The sequence below is a fragment of the Notechis scutatus genome, chromosome 3 (genome assembly GCF_049901735.1).
Source record: "Notechis scutatus isolate UNSWTSFEM ecotype Mainland chromosome 3, rNotScu1.2, whole genome shotgun sequence".
NCBI classification, from domain to species: domain Eukaryota; kingdom Metazoa; phylum Chordata; class Lepidosauria; order Squamata; family Elapidae; genus Notechis; species Notechis scutatus.
In genome coordinates, this window is record NC_142011.1 from 26,667,649 (window position 1) to 26,690,407 (window position 22,759).

Genomic DNA, 22,759 nt, shown 5'->3' on the forward strand with positions numbered 1-22,759 from the left:
CAAGGCATATTTACAAACAAAGGCAAGAAAAAGTTTTGATAGTTTGACACAGCATCATACCCTGGTTATATTAATGAAAGGAAATTGTACCCTGTTCTCAACACAATGCAAATAGTTTCGTTCTGCAGGAGAGAGGCATTTTGGCATGTAACTAAGAGAACAGTCATGGGCCCCTCCCATTGTTCTACCGATGAGAAGCCATTGCTAAAGTTTATACCTATTGCTGCAGTCGTTGACTATTTTGAGGTCCTGAGGTACGCACACACCTTGGCATAAGAAACAGATTTGGCTCAATTGTCTAGAAAGGATATTGACATCCTCAGTGTCAGAAAAAACAAACAAACTTGAATTTGAACTATCTGGGGAAAGAGCTTGTGCAAACTATAGGAACTATACCTTGTCTCAGATCCCTTTTTCTAAAAAGAGCAGTTTGAAACTGAGTTAACCTGGTCACCAATTCAAATCATTTTTGGTGCTTTCTCAGCTATGCTCTCTAGTTCTCTGATGAAAACAATCTCTTGGAAAACGAAAGAAGCTTTGGAATATTAACAGAAGCACTGATAGAGGTTCTATGTTCTAAATACATAATTGTGAGAATGACACACTTTTCTGCATAAGGCAGAGGTGTGAGATCTCAACTTTGGACCTTTCTAAGCAAACACTATCAACAACAACCCCCACCCTCCCCCGGCAACACACCATATCATTCTAACATACAAGATGACATCAACAAGAATGGAAGAAGAAACAAGCCAGGTATCTACTAGACTAGAGCAAACAACATATAAACTTTTGGAAGTAATTTCTTCGTTCTGACATAAATTGGTCATGAAGGATAGTTGAAATGGAATAAAAAAGTTTTTGCTGTTGGAGGGTTGTTGTTGTTTGTTTTTGGCACATTAGAGAACATCAAAAACTTAGACATGGAAAAATAAGATCAACTGATGGCAGGCTGACAATATTTTCCAGCTAAATACAATTGCAACAAACATTCTTATTTTGGAAAAAACAACAACCCATGCACTTAAGCTGACATCCAAAGTCACCAAGCAACACTAGCTTGGCTGACTCAAGGATTATATACAAAACAGGGCTATCTTACAGCTAGTAAGAAATTCTCCCAGTAAGACAAAGCTGGTGCACTGCAAGAGTTTTTTTATACCACACTGGCAACAAAATTGTTGCAACGAAAGGCAGATATGTTTACATATGGCTTGGATTGCTATTAGTCCTTGGATTTAATTCTTTGCAGAGATCTTCACTGGACTTAGCTAGACATATCAGTAAAGATTGCTGGACTGGCTTTCTTTGCATTTTTTCTCACTTAAAGTTGTATGCATTGCCAGTTAGGTTTCCAAAGACTGCCCCAAAGCCACCTCCAATTTCTGTTCTCCATAGGGAAGGAGCTGTTTCTTGGACTGTAGGATTGGGATCTCAGCTGTCAAAATGCTTATTCTAGAGAATGAGATCAGCAGTATAAAATATGACTCACACGTTTCATGAAGGACAAAACTGTCCAGTCTAGTCTAGTGATAATCAATATAAATATTGTTTACACAAAGTTGATACTCATCTGGTACTGCCAGTGTGGACAGCTAAGTGTGAGTCTTGCTATGTCTGCTTCAAAAGAAACTAGAGGGACTTTAAGTCTCTTCCATCAATATTTTTTTTCTATAAATCTAGGTTTGCTGTTACAGCATAAGATCATTTTTGAGGAAAAAGATGGAGGTCCACATTTCACTGATGAAATTTTTCCTGTTTAAGATAGAACTGGTTTATTTTAAAACATTTCTTTGGCCTATGCTTGAGGCCTAACCTACAGAAAAGTCATGTGATATGAATCTAGAATGCACAGTTCTGTTTGCCCGAGTGTTACTGGGTCTGAACATACCTGCCAGGTCCCAGACAGTGTCTCAGGCTAGTCCTACCAGCTGCTGTTCTTACATCTGTTCCAAGATGCAGATTTCTTAGCAAATACGATGTAACAGGCATGGTGTAGCAAGCTAAGTGGAGCTCCGTTCATTTTTCTCTTCTTGGTAAATGCCATTGAGCAAAATCACTATGACACTTGGTTTAGAAATATTGACCATGTTCAGTTTGCTACCTATGCTTTTTTTTTTTTAATAGGATGGAATAGTCCTATAACAAAGATGTAAGTCAATTTCTACTGTGTATGTACAAATCTAAATGCAAGCTACATCTTGTTACTCAGATGCAAACTGCTGTGAAAATATGTTTGAACATGAAAGTCTTTTAGGGATCATGGAAAGTAAGCAAAAAAAAGAGGCGAGTAAAGTGTGAGTATCCACAAATAAAAAGTCTTATGGCCACACTGTACATGCAGTTATGTGTATGTGTACTGTAATGTTTCTAACAAGCAGAGGAACATCCCAGTGTGTGTGTGTGTGTGTGTGTGTGTGTGTGTGTGTGTGTGTAAGAGTGTATAGAGATGTAGGTGTTTAAAACCTTCCTGGCTATTTTCACAGTAAATATAAGATTATTTTTCTTCATTTTTTTTCTTTAAAAAATTGCTTGGGAAGGCGTACTGGTCCAGACAATTAACTTGGGCCAGTATGCCAGTATTCCTGTATATATACAGGGCCTTCTTGGTACATTTCCTACATTATCAAATTGTGGAGCTACCTACCAAATGACTTTTACCAAACACCATCATTACATCTTTATACAGAGGCCAAAGATTTGTTAAAGCATTTGGCATTTAATGGCATATTCTAATTGGAATAGGATTTGCATTACTGTATTGCCCTATTTTTATGCTTTAAATTTTATTTAAATTGTTGTAGGTTTTCCCTAAAAGAATGTTTAAAAATTAAAGAATTACTTTACTCTCCAAAAGTAAAAGATTAAGTAATCATTTCTTCACAATCCCTTTGCCAAACTTTACATAGTACATTAGTTTTTAATGTTATTAATTTTCATTGAAAATAACATAAGAGAACAGGGTTTTAAATTTCTTATAGCAGCCTCCCTCAAAGACAATACTCTTCAAATGTTTTGACCAGTTATCACCATCCACCTCCTGGCAGATGGGTTTTTTAATCCAAAGTAGATGAAATGCATTGGGTTGGAGAAGGAAGACTAAGAATCATTCTGAAAGGGACCCACATGGATCTTGCAGTGTGTTTTTTGGATCAGGAGACTGGATTTAAATTCCTGAAATTATATTCCTTAAACTGGGAAGACAGTTAAAATGACTGAACAGGGAAAGTTGGGTAGGGATACCAGATTTTGCAGAATTATATGGGCTTTCCTAAATTTTATTTGAGTATTTTTATTTCCGTTCTTCCAGTGTATGTTGTTCAATCATATATCATGGCAAAGAAAATGGGTGGCCATTGAAGCAGTGATTAGACCATGATTATAATACTAGATAGTAAACACAACAGGCCACTTCCTGCTGCAGTATTATGCTTCCAAGGCACCGAGGAATCCCAGACTGGGTTAAAATTAAAAGGCAGTGATGTGAGCTGAGTGTGTGCTTAAAGAATTTATAGAATGCTATGTGGAAGACTAATATTTCCTAGGCAGGAGACTGGTATTAACAGCTTAGCACTTCAGTACAGGTAGAGAAAAGAATGAGTTATGATTCTGCTACCTTACCCCTTTTTACAGGCTGAAGAAACCGATAATCTTCAGCTGTCTATTGAATTAAAGCGCTAGATGGGAAGACAAGCCTCCAGTCCAAGATCTAGCTCACTGTCCTGAACAATTTGGGGATTGTTGTTTGCTTTATGACATTATATGTTCTATCTTACGCTAATGCCAGGTACGGTTTCCCCAAGAATGTCCTTTACTTCATTTACAGGCAGAAGGCAAAGAACACCACCTTTTCTAAACAAGCCCAATACATCCAGTTCAACCTATTATATGGCTAAGATTGGCAAGGGCACCTCCACGAACAGGACAAGACTGGATAGACAGTGGCACAGAAGAAAATGGTATCAAAAATAAAAAAGGAGAGGATTACAAACACACGAAATGTGCAGTGTCCACAATAGAAGTGAGCTACTTTTTTTCTTCTTCTCTTGGATTCAGTCAGCCTGGATCCAGATATTGGAATACAAGTAGGGAAATTGTGCTGGTTTTGTCCATAAAGAAGAACAAAAGCCATGAGAATCTGAAAGGCATTCTTGCTTAGCATCCACATTCAATCAGAAATGACTCAAGTGCTTTGATGCAGGATGGTCCTGCATCAAATGCAGGATTGTCCTGATTGCGATTCCTTCTAATCATAGTCAAGAATGGTTTTGATGGAGGACACGGTCCTGAAAATAAAGTGACCTTCAGGAGTAGGATCCTTGCTCTTGATTTTTTATTTATTTATTTATTTATTTTTGCAGAAAGTTTTGGTGTTCCTGAAACGCCTCTGCTGTACTACAACCAACTTCATATTGAAATGAGACTTTGTTCACTCACAATCCATCAAGGCTTTTGTTAACCATAAACAAAGTAGATTGGTGCAATCCTTAAAAAGAAGGGCAAATTGCCAGAATGATAAAAACACCCTGGCTAATACTCCAGCAGGGATCCTAATATGACTCAAAAGTTCCTCTCTAGAGGACATTTGCCATTGGAGCAGCATAAAATCTTCTGGCAACTGGTCCGGTCCTCAGACCTATAGATTTTCTCCTGGTTGATACTGGGGCTCTGTTGATGTGAAGTAATCCTCCAGGAAAGCTTGGAGGTATTCAAAGGTTGGCCTTTCCTCAGGATCCTTTCTCCAGCACTGGCACATCAGATCGTGTAGAGATTCTGGGCACTCTGGTGGACAGGGCATCCGATAGCCTCGTTCCACTTGATCTAGGACTTCCCGATTCACCATGCCTATGACACACAAGAAAAGGGGAAAGAAAGAGACAAAAGAAGAAGAAAGAGAGAGAAATATGTTTAATGTAATTGGTACGACAGTGAAAATACTTGCAAATTGTTCCTGGTTTCACATTTTTGTTCTCCTTTATTTTGTTGGGATCAAATAGTATACTCTCCAATCAAAACATACAGAGGCATTCCCAATTAGTCATATTGGCACTCTATGTCTGTTGCATGCTATCTGATAAGTATTTTAGCCTGATCATAACCCATCCAAAGTTGAGAGGGTGAAGAGCTGGAGATATGAGGTTTAGTTGCCACTGCCTGTATTTACATAGTGTTCTGACCAAGGCTTATTAAGACATGAACAAACACGTTAGTCCCAAAACTCTTTTTTTATTTCAACAGCTGTGAATTTTATTCATTCACAGCCCGTAATGAGTCTCAAACAATTTGGAAGTCTGCCAAAGTCCTTCAGGATAAGTCTGATAAGCATGCACCTTTATCATCCTTGAAATGCTCCCAACAACTAAATTTCCAATTAGTTATACAAGGCCAAATGGAGCACAAATTCAACACAGAGCTTCAGGTTTAAACTGACCAGTACAAACAAAGATGCTTCCTACAAAGGTTCCTGTCCCTTTGCTCCTCCTTTATGTTTTATGGGAGGGCCAATCACCTCCAAGCCTTACTCCTTTTGTCTTAACTAAACTTGTCTTCTGGCAGCTCTGCGCATGCGTGCATGGGGAACAGGCTCCCCTTGTTCCTCTGCCTCACTGCTGTCATATTCTGGAGGCTCCGGAGTTAGCACATAACTCCCAGATGGCCCTGGCTCCATCTCCGTATCAAATGCAGGACCCTCGTATGAGTCCTTCCCAGACTCCTGGACTGGCCCATGTTCCTTCCCACTGTCAGACTCTGCTGCCATCTCCGCAGGCTGCCGGTGGACCACAACACATGGATTGGTCTTCATCACTTATGGCTTGTAGGGCCCCCACTTTCAAGGGGAAAGAAATGTAGTCTGAGCCAATAGCTAAGTATGGCCAGCCATAGTCTAGCCTCCTCTTTCATGAATTATCTGGTTTTATTCAGATTGTATTCCTTCATTAGATTTTTATCCCATAGGAACTCATGGCAGATGGAAATAGTTCCCTACAGATGTTTTTGAAGCTCTTGGCACCTATACCAAAAGTGAACACACACTTACCGGGATATGGTACTCGACCTTTGGTAGCAAGTTCTGTCAAGAGTATTCCAAAGGACCAAACATCTGACTTGATAGTGAACCGACCATACAGAGCAGCTTCTGGGGCAGTCCATTTGATGGGAAATTTAGCACCTAAGCACGGAAACAGAAATGTAAATTAAAAGGTTGAAAACTCTCATTCAGGTTTTCTTGTCTAGGGACCACAAAAAGAAGGGACAAATGGAGGTGAATTACATTCATATGTGCTGCCATGTCTACCAACTACTTTTTATCATTCATCCACTGTAAGCAATGCCATAGTAATTTGAAACATACCTAATTATGCATTTTGTTGGCAAATGAGCCTCTTACTAGTATCTGCTGAGCGAGAGGATGCCTACATTCTACTGATACTACCTTCTTCCCCCCTGAAGCAGATGGCATTTTTTTACCTGAACAGGTTAAAGAGTCATCATACCTTGTCTTGCTGTGTATTCATTGTCCTCAATCAGTCGTGCCAGTCCAAAGTCAGCTACTTTGCATACCAGGTTCTCCCCCACAAGGATGTTGGCAGCTCGGAGATCTCTGTGAACGTAGTTCATCCTTTCCACGTAGGCCATGCCAGAGGCAATCTAACATTATTCCAAAGGCAAATTAAAGTCTGAGGTAACTTAAAAAAAATTTTTTTTTTTGTTCCGCAGATTTTACTCCTTAAAGCATTCGTCAAATCAACTAAGGCTTATTTACTTCATATCAAGGGAAAGTCTGGGTTATAGTCATTTGTATAGTAAAGTCTTGTATGATGGTGATCTTAAAATATCAGACTACATAATAGTTAATGATGAGGCTGACTGCTGCAGACTAAACAGCTTACTTGGAAGCACTCAGAATTTCATGAGTGTTTGCAGAAGATACTTATCTAAGTCAATTACGATTATGTAACTATATCTGCACAACATATAAAGCTTAATTAATGTTAATGCTTCTTTGTGATTTGGCCTGATGCACAAGCTATTTGGTTAATTTATAATTTAATATATCTTGCATTTTTTTTTAAAAAATGGATTACTTCAATAAGCAGGTTATGTTATGCAGCCAACATATATTTTCCCCTGGCCTGACTCACTTCAAATTACAAGAAGAAGAATCTTCTGATGTGAATGTATTTATTAAAATGGCTATATTTCATTTTATATAAATAAATCTTAAGATAAGATGCAATCAAGTAAAACTAGACAAAACAACAACATAGCTCCAACAAATCCAGTGTATTAAAACTCCTATCACTGAGACCCAAAAGTTTGAGGAAACAATAATTTTTCCTTGATACACTTTTTGGTGCCATTCTAACTGGGCGTAGTGGTGGTGATCTTTGAACATAAAAATTTCAGTCTCTCTCTCCCTCTCTCTCCCCATAATCCATTGCAATGAGATGGCAGCAAACCAATTTAATAAATAAATAAAACTAATGTATTACTTCTCATGGTGGGAGACAAATAAAAACTCTTCCTAATGGTAGAGCTTAATGTTTGCGCAGCTGTCACAAGAGGTGCCCCAAATATGGTGATTCCAAACAGAGTGCTCTATATTTTTATTCACATATTTATGGATAAGCTCCTCATGTCCATATTCAAATAGAAAGAGCACAGGAAACAGTGGATTGCTTTCTATATCAGTTCAGAACCTACCTTCCAAATGCTGAGTCATGATATAGGCGTGGAAAAGATGCACTAAGTTATCTGCAGCCTATGCAAAGCTTTTTACACTCACCTGTGCAGCCATGTCCACCAGCTGGGGCAGTCTCAGATACTTGCCCATCTCTCCCTTCAAAAAATCCAGGAGACTTCCTACAAGAGAACATACAGTTGTCAAGAAATTCACATAGTGGGAAATCACAAAGTCATTAAGCTTTCTAAAACCCTTCACTATTTTCACTTGTAAATTGGGGTGTCATTTTCTACTCCTTGAGTTTTGTTATGACACCTTAAGCAAGAACTGAGTTGTGCACTGCCTATGTGCCAAGCAATCACACTTCAGTGCTTGCTAAACAGCATATGAATTCATTCAACTCCAACTTACAACATTACATCTTTAGTTGTGTAAATGCATTTTTAGCAGTCAGCTTCATGTTTCACATGCTATTGTATTCAGTAACACAGAAATTATAAATATAGCTAGGAGAAGTTATGTTTTCCTTCCAGTTTCACATTTCTCCTCTCTCTCTTTGTCTCTCTCTGTCTGTCTCTGTCTCTGTCTCTCTCTCTCTCCTTCCCTCCCTCTGTTTTGCCTATTTCAGTTTGAAGGAGAAGAAAGCATATAGAGCAGGGGTGTCAAACTGGTGGCTCACAGGCCAAATGAGTCACACACAGGCCACGCCCATCCCACCTCCACGAATGGGAAAAACATTGTGAAACATCACGTAACAGCAACGTGACACCACAAGTTTGACACCTGTGATATAGAGAAATAGAAAGAACAAATAATAGCAGATGCAAGCACCTTTGCACATATACTCTGTTACAATGTAAATTGGCTCTTCTGAAACCACAGCATACAACTGCACCAACTTTTCATGGCGCAATTTCTTCATGACCTGAGCCTCCTGTAGAAATGCTTCCGGAGACATTGTCCCGGGCTTTAGAGTCTTGATTGCCACCCTGGTGGTACCATTCCAGGTCCCTGGAGAAGAAACAGAATTAGTTTTCTCAACAAGAAGCATGACTTGTACAAGCCTAGTTTGTCAGGTACCAATCTCTTCAGATATTAAAACATGTAAACTACCATATTTGGGGTATGCTCATACTACAGTCACCGTTATATACAGTTATATAGAAAAGAGCCATAAACCATGGTTTCTAAGTGCCAGAGTTTAGACTCAAACTATATTAAGCCACAATCATGAGGAGCCATGGTGGCGCAGTGGTTAGAATGCAGTACTGCAGGCTAACTCACTGCTCACTCCAGGAGTTCGATTCTGAGTGGCTCAGGGTTGACTCACTCTTCCATCCTTCTGAGGATGGTAAAATGAGGACCCAGATTGTTGGGAGCAATATGCTGACTCTGTAAATCACTTAGAGAGAGCTATAAAGCACTATGAAGCAGTATATAAGTCTAAGTGCTATTGCACATCCAAGTACAGATAAAGAATTGATGCAGAATACAATTACTGTCAAAAGCAATAATCTTGTGAATTTGATGATAAATGTTTCACTTCCAAAACTTCCACGCTGTTCTCTTATAAATCCACAATTTCAGAAAGAAGTAGAGTCAAAATGTAACAGAAATGAATGTCAGGGTAATTTTAAATTTTGTATCCCTCTCCTAGCAAGTTGGAACTGCAGGCAGAGTTCTGATTCCACATGCAGTTCTGTGATATAAATGGAAAAGCAAAAACAGTCCTCCAGTCTGGTATCAAACAGGATCAACCCTCTTAATTAAAATGATTAAGAGATCCTCTTGGATCTGTTTCCTCAGAAATCTTACACTACGGCTCTCAAGATAGCAGAATGCTCAGCTCATCCATACTGAACCAACTTGTAACTAGACTTTCTGTATCTTGCCTGAGAATATTCATAATATTAATACTCTATGCAAATTGAAAGGTAATAGTATTTAGTAGATGGACAATATCTGTTTGAGATGTGGAGTTTGGTCCCACTATCCTTGTCATTATCTTCATTTCCACGGATTTCAATGAGTCTGCTCAAAGGATTACATTTGGAAACAATCTTTCATATTTGATAATTGTGTGTTCGAATACTCTTGTTTTTGTTCGTTTTTTATTGATTTGCATGTCACCTCAGTCACTGAAGTAACTCTAAGCACCTTACATGTTTGGATTAATATAGCCATTGAGTAATGAAATAGTAAGCAGCAGTTAATGCATGGTTAGTACAAGAGCCCACATTCGTTTGTTGCAAATCCACCAGCTGATATCATACTACAGTACTAAAACAGCTGTTATAACTGACCTTACACCTTTTGCTATAGCAAGTCATAAAACAATGCAGCTGATTCCTTAGAAACTCAACGAACACCTCCAAAGTCATAGGACAGTCAAAAGTGAAAAGTTTGCTCTAAGTGCTTTTCCATGCCTGAAAATACGTTTTCAGAAATGCACCGTTCATCAGATAAAATGATTATGTTTCTTCTTGGAAATTCTTACCCATCCAGACTTCTCCAAAGCAGCCTTGTCCAAGTTTGACCTCTAGCCGCAAAGATTCCCGGGGGATTTCCCAAGCATCTTTTGCCAAGCCCTGTGTCTGAGGCTTGCTGGTTGGACAAACATTAGTAAGACGGTGGCACAGACCATCAGCATGTTCTATGAAAGAATAAAATCAGAATGTAAGAACACCTATAAGGACCCATGGGGAGCAATATACTAACATTGTAAACTGCTTAGAGAGAGCTGTAAAGGGATATATAAGTCTATGAAGAGGTATATAAGTCTAAGTGCTATTGCTATTTATTTATTTTAAACCAGCCTTATCTCTATTTTAAGTTTCCATTACTTGACTGGAATTATTATATTTACTCTAATTCATGTTTCAATATAGGATCCTTGGCAAACAAATGAGCCCCAATTCAGAGCAGCTTAGGCACCTCTGATTGAATATCTCCTACAGGTTGTCCTCTTTTAGTAACCACAGTTGGAACCAACAGCTTGGCCATTAAATGAAGCAGTTGTGAAACATCAAAATTTTATGATCTTTCTTCAATTTTCCTTTGCTTTACTAACTGCAGATTGGTTACTTTTTCATCACTGTTGTAACTGTAAATAGTCTCTAAATAAGTCACTAAATGAGAACTATTAATACGTTGGTTTAGACATTACTCTACTTGCAAACGTTTGAGTTATGAACTCATGCAAATAAATCCCTCTGTAACTCTTGGAAGTTGGGCAAAGGTACACTATAACTAAAGGGACGCGGTGGCTCAGTGGCTAAGATGCTGAGCTTGTCGATCAGAAAGGTCAGCAGTTTGGCAGTTTGAATCCCTAGCGCCACGTAATGGAGTAAGCTCCCGTTACTTGTCCCAGCTTCTGCCAACCTAGCAATTTGAAAGCATGTAAAAATGCAAGTAGAAAAATAGGGACCACTTTGGTGGGAAGGTAACAGCATTCCGTGCACCTTCAGCATTTAGTCATGCCAACCACATGACCATGGAGACATCTTCGGACAGTGCTGGCTCTTCGGATTTGTAACGGAGATGAACACTGCCCCCTAGAGCCAGAAACAACTAGCACATATGTGCAAGGGGAACCTTTACCTTTACCTTTACACTATAACTAACTCTTCCCATCTTCTCCTGATTTCTGCTCACATATTGGTTGCTGATCTTCATGCATGCTGTTTGTTGTTTAGTTGTGTAGTGACTGTGTGTGGGATCTATTGTAGTGATTGTGAATGTTTGGAATTAAGTGCAAGAGTGATTTTTATGCTTGTTTGGATTTATGAATAAAGCAGGCTTATGAATAGCATTTTGGAACATAGCCTGTTTGCCAGTAGAGGAATGTCTATACATTGAATATATATTATTCAGTGTATCACTATATCAATCACAAAATGCATACTTTATTTTCTTTTCAAGAGCAATGAACAGAAATCTTATATTGCTTGCAGTGACAGTTCAAAGTAGAAAAGCCATGCACTGTCAAGCATTAGAACAATTAAATTTGGATCCAACGATGCAATCTTTTATTGTTCATTTCATATTTAATACTTGGTTACTTGATGGAATGTCTTTCAAATATAGCCACTCTTTTCCTTATTCTGAGGTATTTTGGACAGAGATCCTTGCAGAAAATAGAGCCCTCATTAGAAGCTGAAATGACACTTACTGGAATAATAAGCCACTAATTGCTGAAGGCTGCTGAACTGTGTACGGGATGTGATATAAAAGCCACCATTGTCCAGTTTGCGAATTTTGTAGTGCTTCACATTGAGGCCCTTGGCATTGTCAAAATCTGAGACAGAGAGGCAGTAGGCACCTGTTAAAAAAAGTGAGATCTATTTCAGTCTATAATCTTAAAGATAATTTGCAATCAATATTTATTAAGACTGATTAACCCAAGATGACAAGGCTATATTTTGTATCTAAGTATGTGTGCATTTTCCTTCCTTCCTTCCTTCCTTCCTTCCTTCCTTCCTTCCTTCCTTCCTTCCTTCCTTCCTTCCTTCCTTCCTTCCTTCCTTCCTTCCTAAAAAAATTATCAATCCTGGAGAAAAAAACACTAATCTCCAAATAACTCAAGGCTTCACATCAAAGCATACATGCAATTAGGTCATATGTTTTATATATATTACATGTCTGTATACAATGCAAGCTGCTGATTCCATGTCACAATGCCATTTTAGAATAGGGAAAATACTGAATGCATACATAAGCAAATCTGTCAAAGCAGAATGTCTTGATCCCAGTTATATAAAAGCAGATATTAATACTACAGTCACCAGGATAGCAGCTTCACAGCAGGATTAAGATCTGGGGAAGGGGAATGCAGAAGAGACATTGTTGAAGAAAGCAACCTAGAAACCCCATCCGATCTAATTATGGCCTGCAGTCTTCATTCAGATCCTATCAAACTTCACCAGCTAATTTGTATGGGGTTGACAGTGAAGGCCTTGATGGCAGGTCTTTGCTACAACTCTTAAGCGGAAGATATCTATAGGGAAAACCACTTTCTCCTTTGCTGTTAGTTCAGTGCTCCAATTAAATGGAAAAAGTGCTGCTCTATTAATATGACTGTGGTATCAGTTTTAGCGTATTACACAAAATTCAGAATTCTAAAAGGTTTGTAAAACCTATACAATTCTGAATTAGATCCTTGTTGCCTCAATGATTTGTATTGTCATCTCAAAATCTAGCCATGAGCAACACCTTGACCACAATTAATAATATGATCTAAATTATTAACATCGAAATGCATAGAAACACTTGTAAAGGTCTCAGAAATAATTAGGAAAACAGATTTCTAATACTGCTGTTTAGCATTTATAAATAATTTTTTAATGGGCAAAATCTTTTTATTCATATCATACCAACACTCGTATTCTGTGACCTCTTTTGTAAAAGGATATTTAATATCCATTTTGAATAATTTTCATTGGGAATTTGGATTAAATACAGAGTTAGGCATATTTTATTTTTTTATCTATAAGACAAAACACTCATGGATAACTTTGAGTCCTATAACTAGCTTGTCTGGATCCAACTCACTGTAAATGAATAATTTCAGGCAAATGAATGGTTTGAAGATTCTATGTTGAATGTCGTATGATCTCTTGTGCCAAATCAACATCAGCTACAAACAATACTTGATTTTAAAAAACACTCAGACCAAAAGCTGAGATTCCCAGCAGTCTGAAATTTGTGCCACTGTTATTATTTTTCTCTAAAAATGCATATGTGAGACCATGATATACATGCACACTTTACAATTCTAGGTGTGTTTCACTATTAGAAAAATGCAATATATGGATAATGCTGTCAACTCTGTGCTTGTGCAGATTTTGTGGCTAGTACATGCACATTTTTGTTGCTGTTTTTTTTTACTCACAAACACAATCTCTATAACCTGTTTCATAAATGTAACAAACACTCCTTGACAGGGTAGAAAGAGAAACCAGAGTTTCCTGTTGCTATTAGTTACCCAGCTATTTCCCCATACAATGACCTAGTTTCTACAGTATTTTTTTTTACAAAAAAGAGAAGTACAGGATTGAAGTCTCTGTTTACTTTTAAATCCCATCCAGTTCTCCACCCTTCACACCAGTATACAAGAGGGAGATAGAGAGGATGTAGTCCCCTTGACAGAACCAACTGCATGTATCTAGATAGAATGGACAAGTAGGGACAATAAGTATGCTATTAACATAAGAAATGGCACACCTCTGGTGATTACTGCCTGCCATTATATTGTATATCAGGCACGAAAAAAGACCCTTGGAGAGACAATACATGCTCCAAGACCCCAAGTCTGAAATCTTCCTCTACTCTACTTCTGTCTACATTTAAAAACAAGTTTAACTATTATTTACATAGCTGCAATAGTTTATCATTCTTAAACTAAGATAACCCATATTAGCTGCTGCAGATAATTGCTTTTCATTGTCTCAGGCACATGACATAATTAGAAAGAGAGAAGAGAGATCCATGGGGTTCCTTTGCCTCATACTTCAGAGCTAACAATTCTAGTTACTGCAGTCTGAAAATATTACATTTTCTGCTTTAAAATGACAGGAAGCTCTGGGAGCTGCAAAATGTGTAATGTAAACACAGGCATTAATACAAGTTTTAAAAGACAAAGAATCCAAATGCTTCCTCATCTTTAGAAAACAACAGGAAACTGCGAGCTCCCCCAGTGTGTATGATGTGGACACATCCATGCTTAGTTCCTGCATAATTAAATATTTTTAAAATGTTAATTACAACCCATGACCTCTAAGAAATCGCCAATTTTTATGAGAAATAATGAGAGATAATCCCCAGTTTGAATATAGTGGAGGGTAGGTGAAGAGTGTGGTTTAGCCCTTAGAAGTTTGGGAAACATCCTTCTACAGGCAGAGAGAGAATCCTATTTGTCTCCATTGAAGTGGAAGACTGAGTTTCTAATACATTCTCCTGTAAGTATCCTTTTCTTTCCCAATGATTATTACCTTTTGTGGTCTCACTCTCTCTTGCCAGAAAAGTCCCTCGGGGATTCTCTGGATTGAGCAGTAATCGTTCAGATTCTCGACGGGTTATCTTGCCAAAATACCACCTGCAGTAGTAGAATACAGATAAATGTAGTGAGATCCCATTTAAATCACTGCAAACATTTCTGCAGATATGTCTGCAATATTTTCTCCTATAAATATGTAGCCTCCAAAGATAATTTTAGTCAACAGGAAAGAATGCTAGTATTTTCCAGCTACATTCTAAGTAGCAAAAGTCTAGATTGGCAATGATTAAAAAATCTCATTAGATTTAAGCCCCTTCAAAATATTGCATCATCTGAAAGCAAGATTAATAACAATGTCAGGTTTTGAGAATTTACACATTTTAAATTATTTTAATTTAATGTGGAAGAATATTAAATGCTATTTTGGGATGGGTTTTGGGATGGATTAACATCACAGCATTTCTATGAGCTCATATTGCCAAAGTTTATAAGATTCTAAGATCTCTGAATTCTGATGCATTAGAGTTCCTTTTTTATATGTATATTAGGAATCCTTTTCTTTGATAGGTTCATGTTCCAGCTTCAGTTTTTCCAATATATTTTAATCTGATCTAATCACTTTATACTGTGCACTTCAATGTTTACATTAAGCTCTAAACCTTCCAGTTGGTGTCAGAAGCATTAAATGAGAAAGCAGTAAACACCAAAGTGCTATAAAATATAATAACCTAGTAGAAGAAGCCATTCTGCTGCTCTGAAATTAACCATTCATAAATACAGCCAGATGAAAGGCAATAATAATGCAAAATCAAGACCGTCTATCTCACTGGTACAAGATGCTATGATGATGGCCATTGATTTAGATGACTACAAAAAGAAACTAAATCAATTTATTATGTGTATCAGCAGGTAGTCTCTCTTCAGGCAGCATGTCATTAAATGCGGAGGCAACACCATTCCTTTGAAAAAAGGAAGCACATATGAAGATCTCAAAGAAGCATATATGAAGATCTCTCTTCCAATCATTAAAGCAACTACATCTTCTTTCAGACTCATATATCTGCATTGGAAGCTACCCCCAGTTGCCAAGTGTCTAGGATTCCTCCAGTTCAGCATTCAAGATTCTCCCTATACAAAACGTTAGTAATGAAATAAAAAACAAAGCACAATTTTCCAGAATCTCTTCAATCTTAGACCTGAAGGGAGAGACCAATAATATATATCAGTTTCCTATAGCTTGTAAAAGTTCCCTAGATTAATATGCCTGCTAATTTGCTATTGAGGACCCAGATTTTTGGAGGCAATATGCTGACTCTGTAAAATGCTTAGAGGGGGCTGTAAAGCACTGTGAAGTGGTATATAAGTCTAAGTGCTATTGCTATTTATTTGCAAAGCTGACCTAACAAAATCAGCTTGGAACTCTCCTTCTATGGAGTGCCTTCCCATCACAAATAAGATTAACAATCTCATTTCTGATATTGAGAAGGTTATATGGTTTTTTATAGTTTTTAACAAATGAGTAGAGAATATACCTGAGATGAAGGATGGCTTAAGCTGTCTGATAAATTTGCACCTTAGTAAATGCCAGAAAAATGCTAAAGTTCTTGATTATTGCTATTTTCTTTTATATCTGAAGTAAATCTAAATGTGGGAACTCATCCACTTGAAACACAATGTGTTTTCTGCAACTAAATATTCTTTCTACCATCCGTAAACATACCATTTGACACTGAACGTTATCTAGAGAATATACATATTTGTGAACTAGCCGAAAGTCACATACTCGGGAACTCTGTTTAAGAGAATTACGAGATGATTTGACGGTTGCCCCCAAAAGGTTATAACTAGAACAATTTTGCCAATAATATCTGGCAAAAGACTTAGCATAATTCTTTTCAATCTATTTATAATATTTTAATTACTCTTCTGCTTGGATGGAATCTGAAGGTGCGACGTAGTTACTGGGGATGTAGCCTTTCAGGCCAGTTGTGAGGGAGTGAGCCAGCCACCAATCACCTTCCCTGGAAAACACAAAGCAAAATAAAACATCAATGAGATTACATTTGATCAAATTACCTTCTCTATCCATCATTATTACTAGTTTTCCAAAAATATTTTGCTTCCGTTCCTTCTACCCATTGGCTTAGGCCAAATCTCTATTTGGGGGCACGTTCTGTGTTAGATGTTGGCCAGAAAACTTCATGAAAGCTCAGACCTCCAGCAGTATTTCCAATCCTGGTGTCCTCTAGTGAGGAGCCTAATTCTAGCATTTTCAACCCAGCATGACCTTTGGCTAGGGTTCTGGGAATTGCAATCCCAAGATATCTCAAAAGTAGCACATTGTTAAGAGAAGAAAGAAAAGTTCCCTAACAGTCTTGGTTCTTTTCTCCCAATAGTTACACTGTGCTCCTTTGAATTTCTAGAAAATACAAGAAAAGATGATACAACAAAATTTGGCAGAATTATTTATGGAGATTGCCAAAGCAAAATGATTTTTTTACATTCACTGTGATTCAGATTTGCTGGGAGGCAATTCAGATTTCCAACATGGATCCTTGAGGCCAAACACATTCCTATAAATGAAACAGGACTTTATTTTTCAAAATTATTTTTGGAACAAGGCACAAAGCTATCCATTCAGTTTCGTACATCTTCAAACAATACCACACAGTTTTCCATGCCATAAATGGATTATTATAACCTTTTTCATTTATGCTTTGGGACATATTCATATTTAAATATGCATTGCATACATATGAAAATTAATTTGGATGGAATGAGGGGTAAGAATATGCAGAACTGACACAGAATAGAAACAGAAACACCCACAGCCTATTTTGCAGGATACCTATTGTCCATCAAACACTATTTTTCAGAAAGCGTCAATGAATGCCTGCTCTAAGTAACAAAGCTCATGGAAGAAATGCACCACCACTTTATTATTATTATTATTATTATTATGGTTGGTCACACAGTCAGCCAGATGTTTAGACTGGAATTGGTAATTGATTAGTCTGGTTAAGTGACAAACCAACACAATGTCCTTTTAAATAAGGTGTTTCCTTACTTAAAAGGGAAGGGTCGATCCCCTGTTGAAAATACCTTTGCAGCCCTTTGAATTTGAACCAGATCTGGTTGCTGAAGGAAGCATTGGAAGTCCGTGAAAGCAGAGGTAGGATCAGGAAGGAAATAGGCATACAAACATAAGAAGAAACATTGTGATAATAAAAAGGGCAGGCACAGCCAAAGCAAAGTTTAAATGTGCAACATCTTAAAGCAGCTGCCAATGATTTAGGCCGCTTGCACAGCTTGGGAATTACGGTAATCCCAGTGGAGAGAGAGGCTGCCATGGAATAGCATTAAGAACCTAATATTATCACTCATTCCAGAGGTGGTATTCAGCAGGTTCTGACCAGTTCCTGGAGATCTGCTAGCAGAAATTTTGAGTAGTTCAGAGAACCGGCAAATACCACCACTGACTGGCCCTGCCCCCATCTATTCTCTGCCTCTTGAGTCCCAGCTGATTGGCTGGGTCTTCTTTTGTTGTCCTGTACAGGAGAACGGAGCTAGAAAGCAGGTTAGTGGGGGGGGGGAGAGAATGGGGATTTTGCAGTATCCTTCCCCTGCCATGCCCACCAAGCCACGCCCTACCAAGCCATGCCCACAGAACCAGTAGTAAAAAAATTTTTGAATCCCACCACTGACTCATTCGTGCCGTTCAAAAAAGAGGAGAGAGAAGCTGGGGAGAAACTTAGAGATAGTCTTTGACCACAATTGAGCCCAAAATTTATGTTGCTGAGCGAGACAGTTGTTCAGTGGGTTCTGCCCCGTCTTACGACTTTTTTGCCACAGTATCACCGCAATTGTTAAGTTGGTAACATGGTTGTTTAGGAAATCTGGCTCTCCCATTGACTTTGCTTGTCAGAAAGCCGCAAAAGGTGACCCCTCCCTCCTCCCCCAGAGCACTGCAACCACCCTAAACATGAACCGGTTGCCAAGCGTCCCAATTTTGATCATGTGACCACGAGGAAGCTGCAATGGTTGTAAGTGTGAAAAATGGTCATAAGCGGCACTTTTTTTCAGTGCCACTGTAACTTCAGATGGTCTCTGAACGAACTGTTGTAAGTTGAGGACTACCATTATGCTGGAGAAGAGGAAACAAGCTTGCTTACTCAGAAACCATACAAACAAACGCCTCTAAATGGATACACTTTAAAAAAATCAGCCTTCCTCAGTCTGGGCCCCTCCTAATGTGCTGACTAAAGAATTCAAGGAGTTTAAAGTTCACACATCCGAAGAGCCACAAAGGCTGGGAAGAAGAAAATAGGGAAGGCAATCTGCTTCACAGAACCAACTTGTGTTTGTAGCTGAGTTAACACAATGATGCCGTCATCCACAATGCTATTCGTTAGGCAGGGTACAAAAGAAAAGAAATACGAAATCAATTCATTTTACGTATTTCAAGGGTGATATCATAAGGCATTCACTTAAGACCATTTAGAGATGGGGAGCTAGTTGTGAGGTGGTGTACAGGGAGTCCTCGACTTATGACCATGATTGAGCCCAAAATTTCTGTTGCTAAACAAGATAGTTGTTAAGTGAGTTGTGCTCCATTTTACGACATTTCTGGCCATAGTTGTTAAGTGATTCACTGCTGTTGTTAAGTGAATCTGATTTCCCCCATTTACTTTGCTTGTCGGAAGCCAGCTGGGACGGTTACAAATGGTGACCACCACCCCCATGACCCCGGAACTTTCCAACTGTTGTAAATAAGCCCAAATTTTAATCACATGATCATGGGGATCAGAGGTGGTATTCAGCAGGTTCTGACCAGTTCTGGAGAACCGGTAGCGGAAATTTTGAGTAGTTTGGAGAACTGGTAAATACCACCTCTAGTTGGCCCCATCCCATCTATTCGCTGCCTCCTGAGTCTCAGCCGATTGGAGTCCCAGCTGACTGGCTGGGTCTTCTTTTGTTGCCCTGCACAGGAGAACGGAGCTGGAAAGCAGGTTTGTGGGATGGGGAGGGAAGGGGGATTTCACAGTATCCTTCCCCTGCCATGCCTACCAAGCCACGCCACACCCACAGAACCCGTAGTAAAAAAAATTGAAGCCCACCACTGATGGGGATGCTGCAATAGTTGTGAGTGTGAAAAACAGTCATAATTCATTTTTTTCAGTGCCGTTGTAACTTCAAAGTAATTCAAGAACTACCTGTATTCCTTTCCTCTAGGGAGGAATTTTCTTCCTACAAAGATATTTTACAAGTATTGGTATGGATTATTATTATTTACGGTTTATATTTTTCAACTTTGTCTGCTGATTACTGTGTTTTGTTGGGCTTTATTTTGATTTCTCCTGGGTTATCTAACCTCTGAAAAATAGTGATTTCTTAGTAGACTAAATGCAGAAGTTATCAATATCTGTATTATTAACAGCTCATACCATCCCTTAAGGCGTAACATTGTTTTCACACATGGAAATCCAGTAGCTGTAATATCCAGTCCTTACAGAAACAGGTTAACAAATTTAGAATGGGAAAGACCTTAAAGGCCACTTCTTCTCTCTGCTAGTGGAAAGTATCGCATTAAATAAAATTTGCAATGCATCTTAGAAAGCATTAGTGTAAAAAAAAAAAAGACTGCAAATTTCTTGGCCTTGAGATGAGCACAACAAAATCCCAATAAAAGAATTCAGTATCTGATTTGCACTTCAGACCCAGTAAAAGCGAAGCAAAATGAGAAAACTTTAAATATCTAGAAGAGCTTCAGCAATGACTTGCTATGCTTCCAAAAGTGAACTAGGTCAAAGGCGAGGAACCAGGCCAGGATCCCCTCCAGGGCTTCATTCTGCTCCTAGCTCTTCCTCACCCAGCCAACAAGCCTTCACAGAAGGTCCAGGTGTCTGTGAATAGCCTTATCATGCAGAATTGCTCCAAGACAGCCACTAGCATAAAGGCACTGGTGCAAATATTCAGTCTAATCCTCCACAGATCTCTGGGAACCACAATATTGGCTTCTAAATTCAAATTTCGCTGAGGTTTCCAAAGTCTTGGGAGGTTTACTGACTGTATCGGTGTCAATCCACCCAGTTTTGCTCTTAAAATGTGTTCTAGGAAGAATTGCAGAACGTTTTAGAGACTTTCCCCCCCATGTTTTCCCCTAGTGTTCTTCTGGTGCAAACCAAATAGCAGCTGGAAAGTATGTACTATGTTACTTAACACTGATTGCAGAATTATATGCAGCTGCTGTATAGTTATTGTGATATTTTAAACCAGGCCTGTCAAACTCGCAGCCCGTGGGCCAGATGCATCACATGCAGGCCACGCCCACCCTGGCTCCACAAAGGCAAAAAACATTGCAATACCTCACGATACGTCACATGGTGCAACTGAGTTTGACACCCGTGTTTTAAATCAAACTTAACAAACTTAATCCTGGTCGATACCAGGGTCAACATAACAATTAAAAGAAATGTATGGGTCCTTTTCTTCTACAGATGGCGTATTAGCCTTTATTACTTTGGCAGTGAGCTATCATTGTTTTGCTTTATTTTTGTTTGTTTCATGTTTTATTAATTCTTCCAGGAAGGGGAGGAGGTAACTGACTGGGGAAAGCCTATTAATAAGACAGCAAAAAATTGCTATTATGCATTACATACTAACATGCTGTGACTGAAGTAGGGAGATTTTAAAAAGGAAGAGGCAAATTTGAAGGGGAATGTCAGCTACCTTGCAGAGATGTTCTGCTATTTGAGATGTCAGCATTTAGAAGGATCCCCATGCAAAGAATCTAAAAGAGGGTTCTGGATGCCAATTAGGATGGGTCCTTGCTTGATGTAGGAAGCGCAACGTTAAAGCATTCCTGAGAACTACCGTATTTGCCGGCGTATAAGACGACTGGGCGTATAAGACGAGCCCCCAACATTTCCACTCAAAATATAGAGTTTGTTATATACTGCGCCGTATAAGACGACCCCCCACTTGGAGGCATGTTTTTCAGGGCAAAAAAGTCATACGCCGGCAAATACGGTAAGTTGTAACACTTGGGGTATTCTGGATATAATTCTTGATTGACACCCCGCCCCTTTCCCCCAAACTTACAAAGCCACCAAAATGCTTTAGAGAGGCAGCTTCGCCTTTCTCAGGCTGGCACTCAATTCCTCTCCCTTTCTTTGTGACACCGTTGAGCGATCTGCTTTTTTCAGGGGAAAATAAATAAATAAAAATAAAACTGGACGAAAAACAGTCGAGTTGTTTAATATCTTTCCACCTCCCCAACCAATTTGTCTCCAAGGGTGCACCACACTGATTGCGACATTAATTATTTCAGAGAGAGAGGGTGGGGGGGGGAGAAATCTTTACTTCCTACTGTGGCTTTTTCCTGCGCATCGTTTTTTCCCTTGGCTTTGTGGTTGTTACTTCTTACAGGGAGGGATAATGAAATACCCACGCTGGGAGAAAGCGGAAAGGATGTCTATTTTCCTGCTCACTAACTTTCCAGAAAGCGTCGAGTTCCTACCCCAAGACTTGCCAAAAGTCCAGTTCATTCATTTGCTACCTTTCTCCAATGAGATCCAGATCTGTTTCCACAACGCGCTTAGGATCTTATCTTATTATCTTATTAGCCTTGCTCGGTCCGTCCAAGAGAGAAGAAGGCAGACGGTTTTGCACTCAGGGAGAAAGGAAAGGAGCCTCTCGCTCATGCTGCACACTGCCCCCCCCTCCACCCCAGCAATGCTTAGGAAAAGAGTTACATAAGCATCCTTTCCAGAAGTGAATCGGGGGAATTCGGAGCAAAGGCTGAAACCGGGAAGAGAAAAATTCCCAAAGAAAATTGCACGAGCAGCATCCCATTCCTGGGAGAAAAACAAAAAAAACAAAAAACACGAACTCTTCCCGAAGCACAAAAGCAAGGATGGTGCTTTCTCAGCTTTGAGCGGCGTCGCTGCTCTCCCACCCCCTCCACTCGTCCCCACGTGCGGCGAAGTTTCTGCCACTGGGGGGGGGGGTGGAGGGGGATGGAAGGAGGTGAGGGATGGGGGCAAAGCCTGGAGCCTGCCTGTCCGCTCGCACGAGCGGAG

The 22,759-nt window shown here is 39.1% G+C and overlaps 1 protein-coding gene across 2 annotated transcripts in view; it reads right to left on the reverse strand.

The window, feature by feature from the left end:
• Positions 1-2,917: 2,917 nt before the first annotated feature.
• The window catches only part of SRC (SRC proto-oncogene, non-receptor tyrosine kinase), an 87,243-nt gene continuing 67,401 nt past the window's right edge, over positions 2,918-22,759 (reverse strand). For both annotated transcript variants that reach the window (XM_026665046.2, XM_026665045.2), the window contains 9 exons: positions 16,601-16,699; positions 14,674-14,777; positions 11,856-12,005; positions 10,182-10,337; positions 8,516-8,695; positions 7,787-7,863; positions 6,495-6,648; positions 6,038-6,169; positions 2,918-4,845 (listed from right to left, as the gene is read on the reverse strand). In XM_026665046.2, coding sequence (XP_026520831.1) covers positions 4,637-4,845; positions 6,038-6,169; positions 6,495-6,648; positions 7,787-7,863; positions 8,516-8,695; positions 10,182-10,337; positions 11,856-12,005; positions 14,674-14,777; positions 16,601-16,699 — 1,261 coding nt within the window. In that variant the 3' untranslated portion in view covers positions 2,918-4,636. The remainder of the gene's footprint in view (positions 4,846-6,037; positions 6,170-6,494; positions 6,649-7,786; positions 7,864-8,515; positions 8,696-10,181; positions 10,338-11,855; positions 12,006-14,673; positions 14,778-16,600; positions 16,700-22,759) is intronic.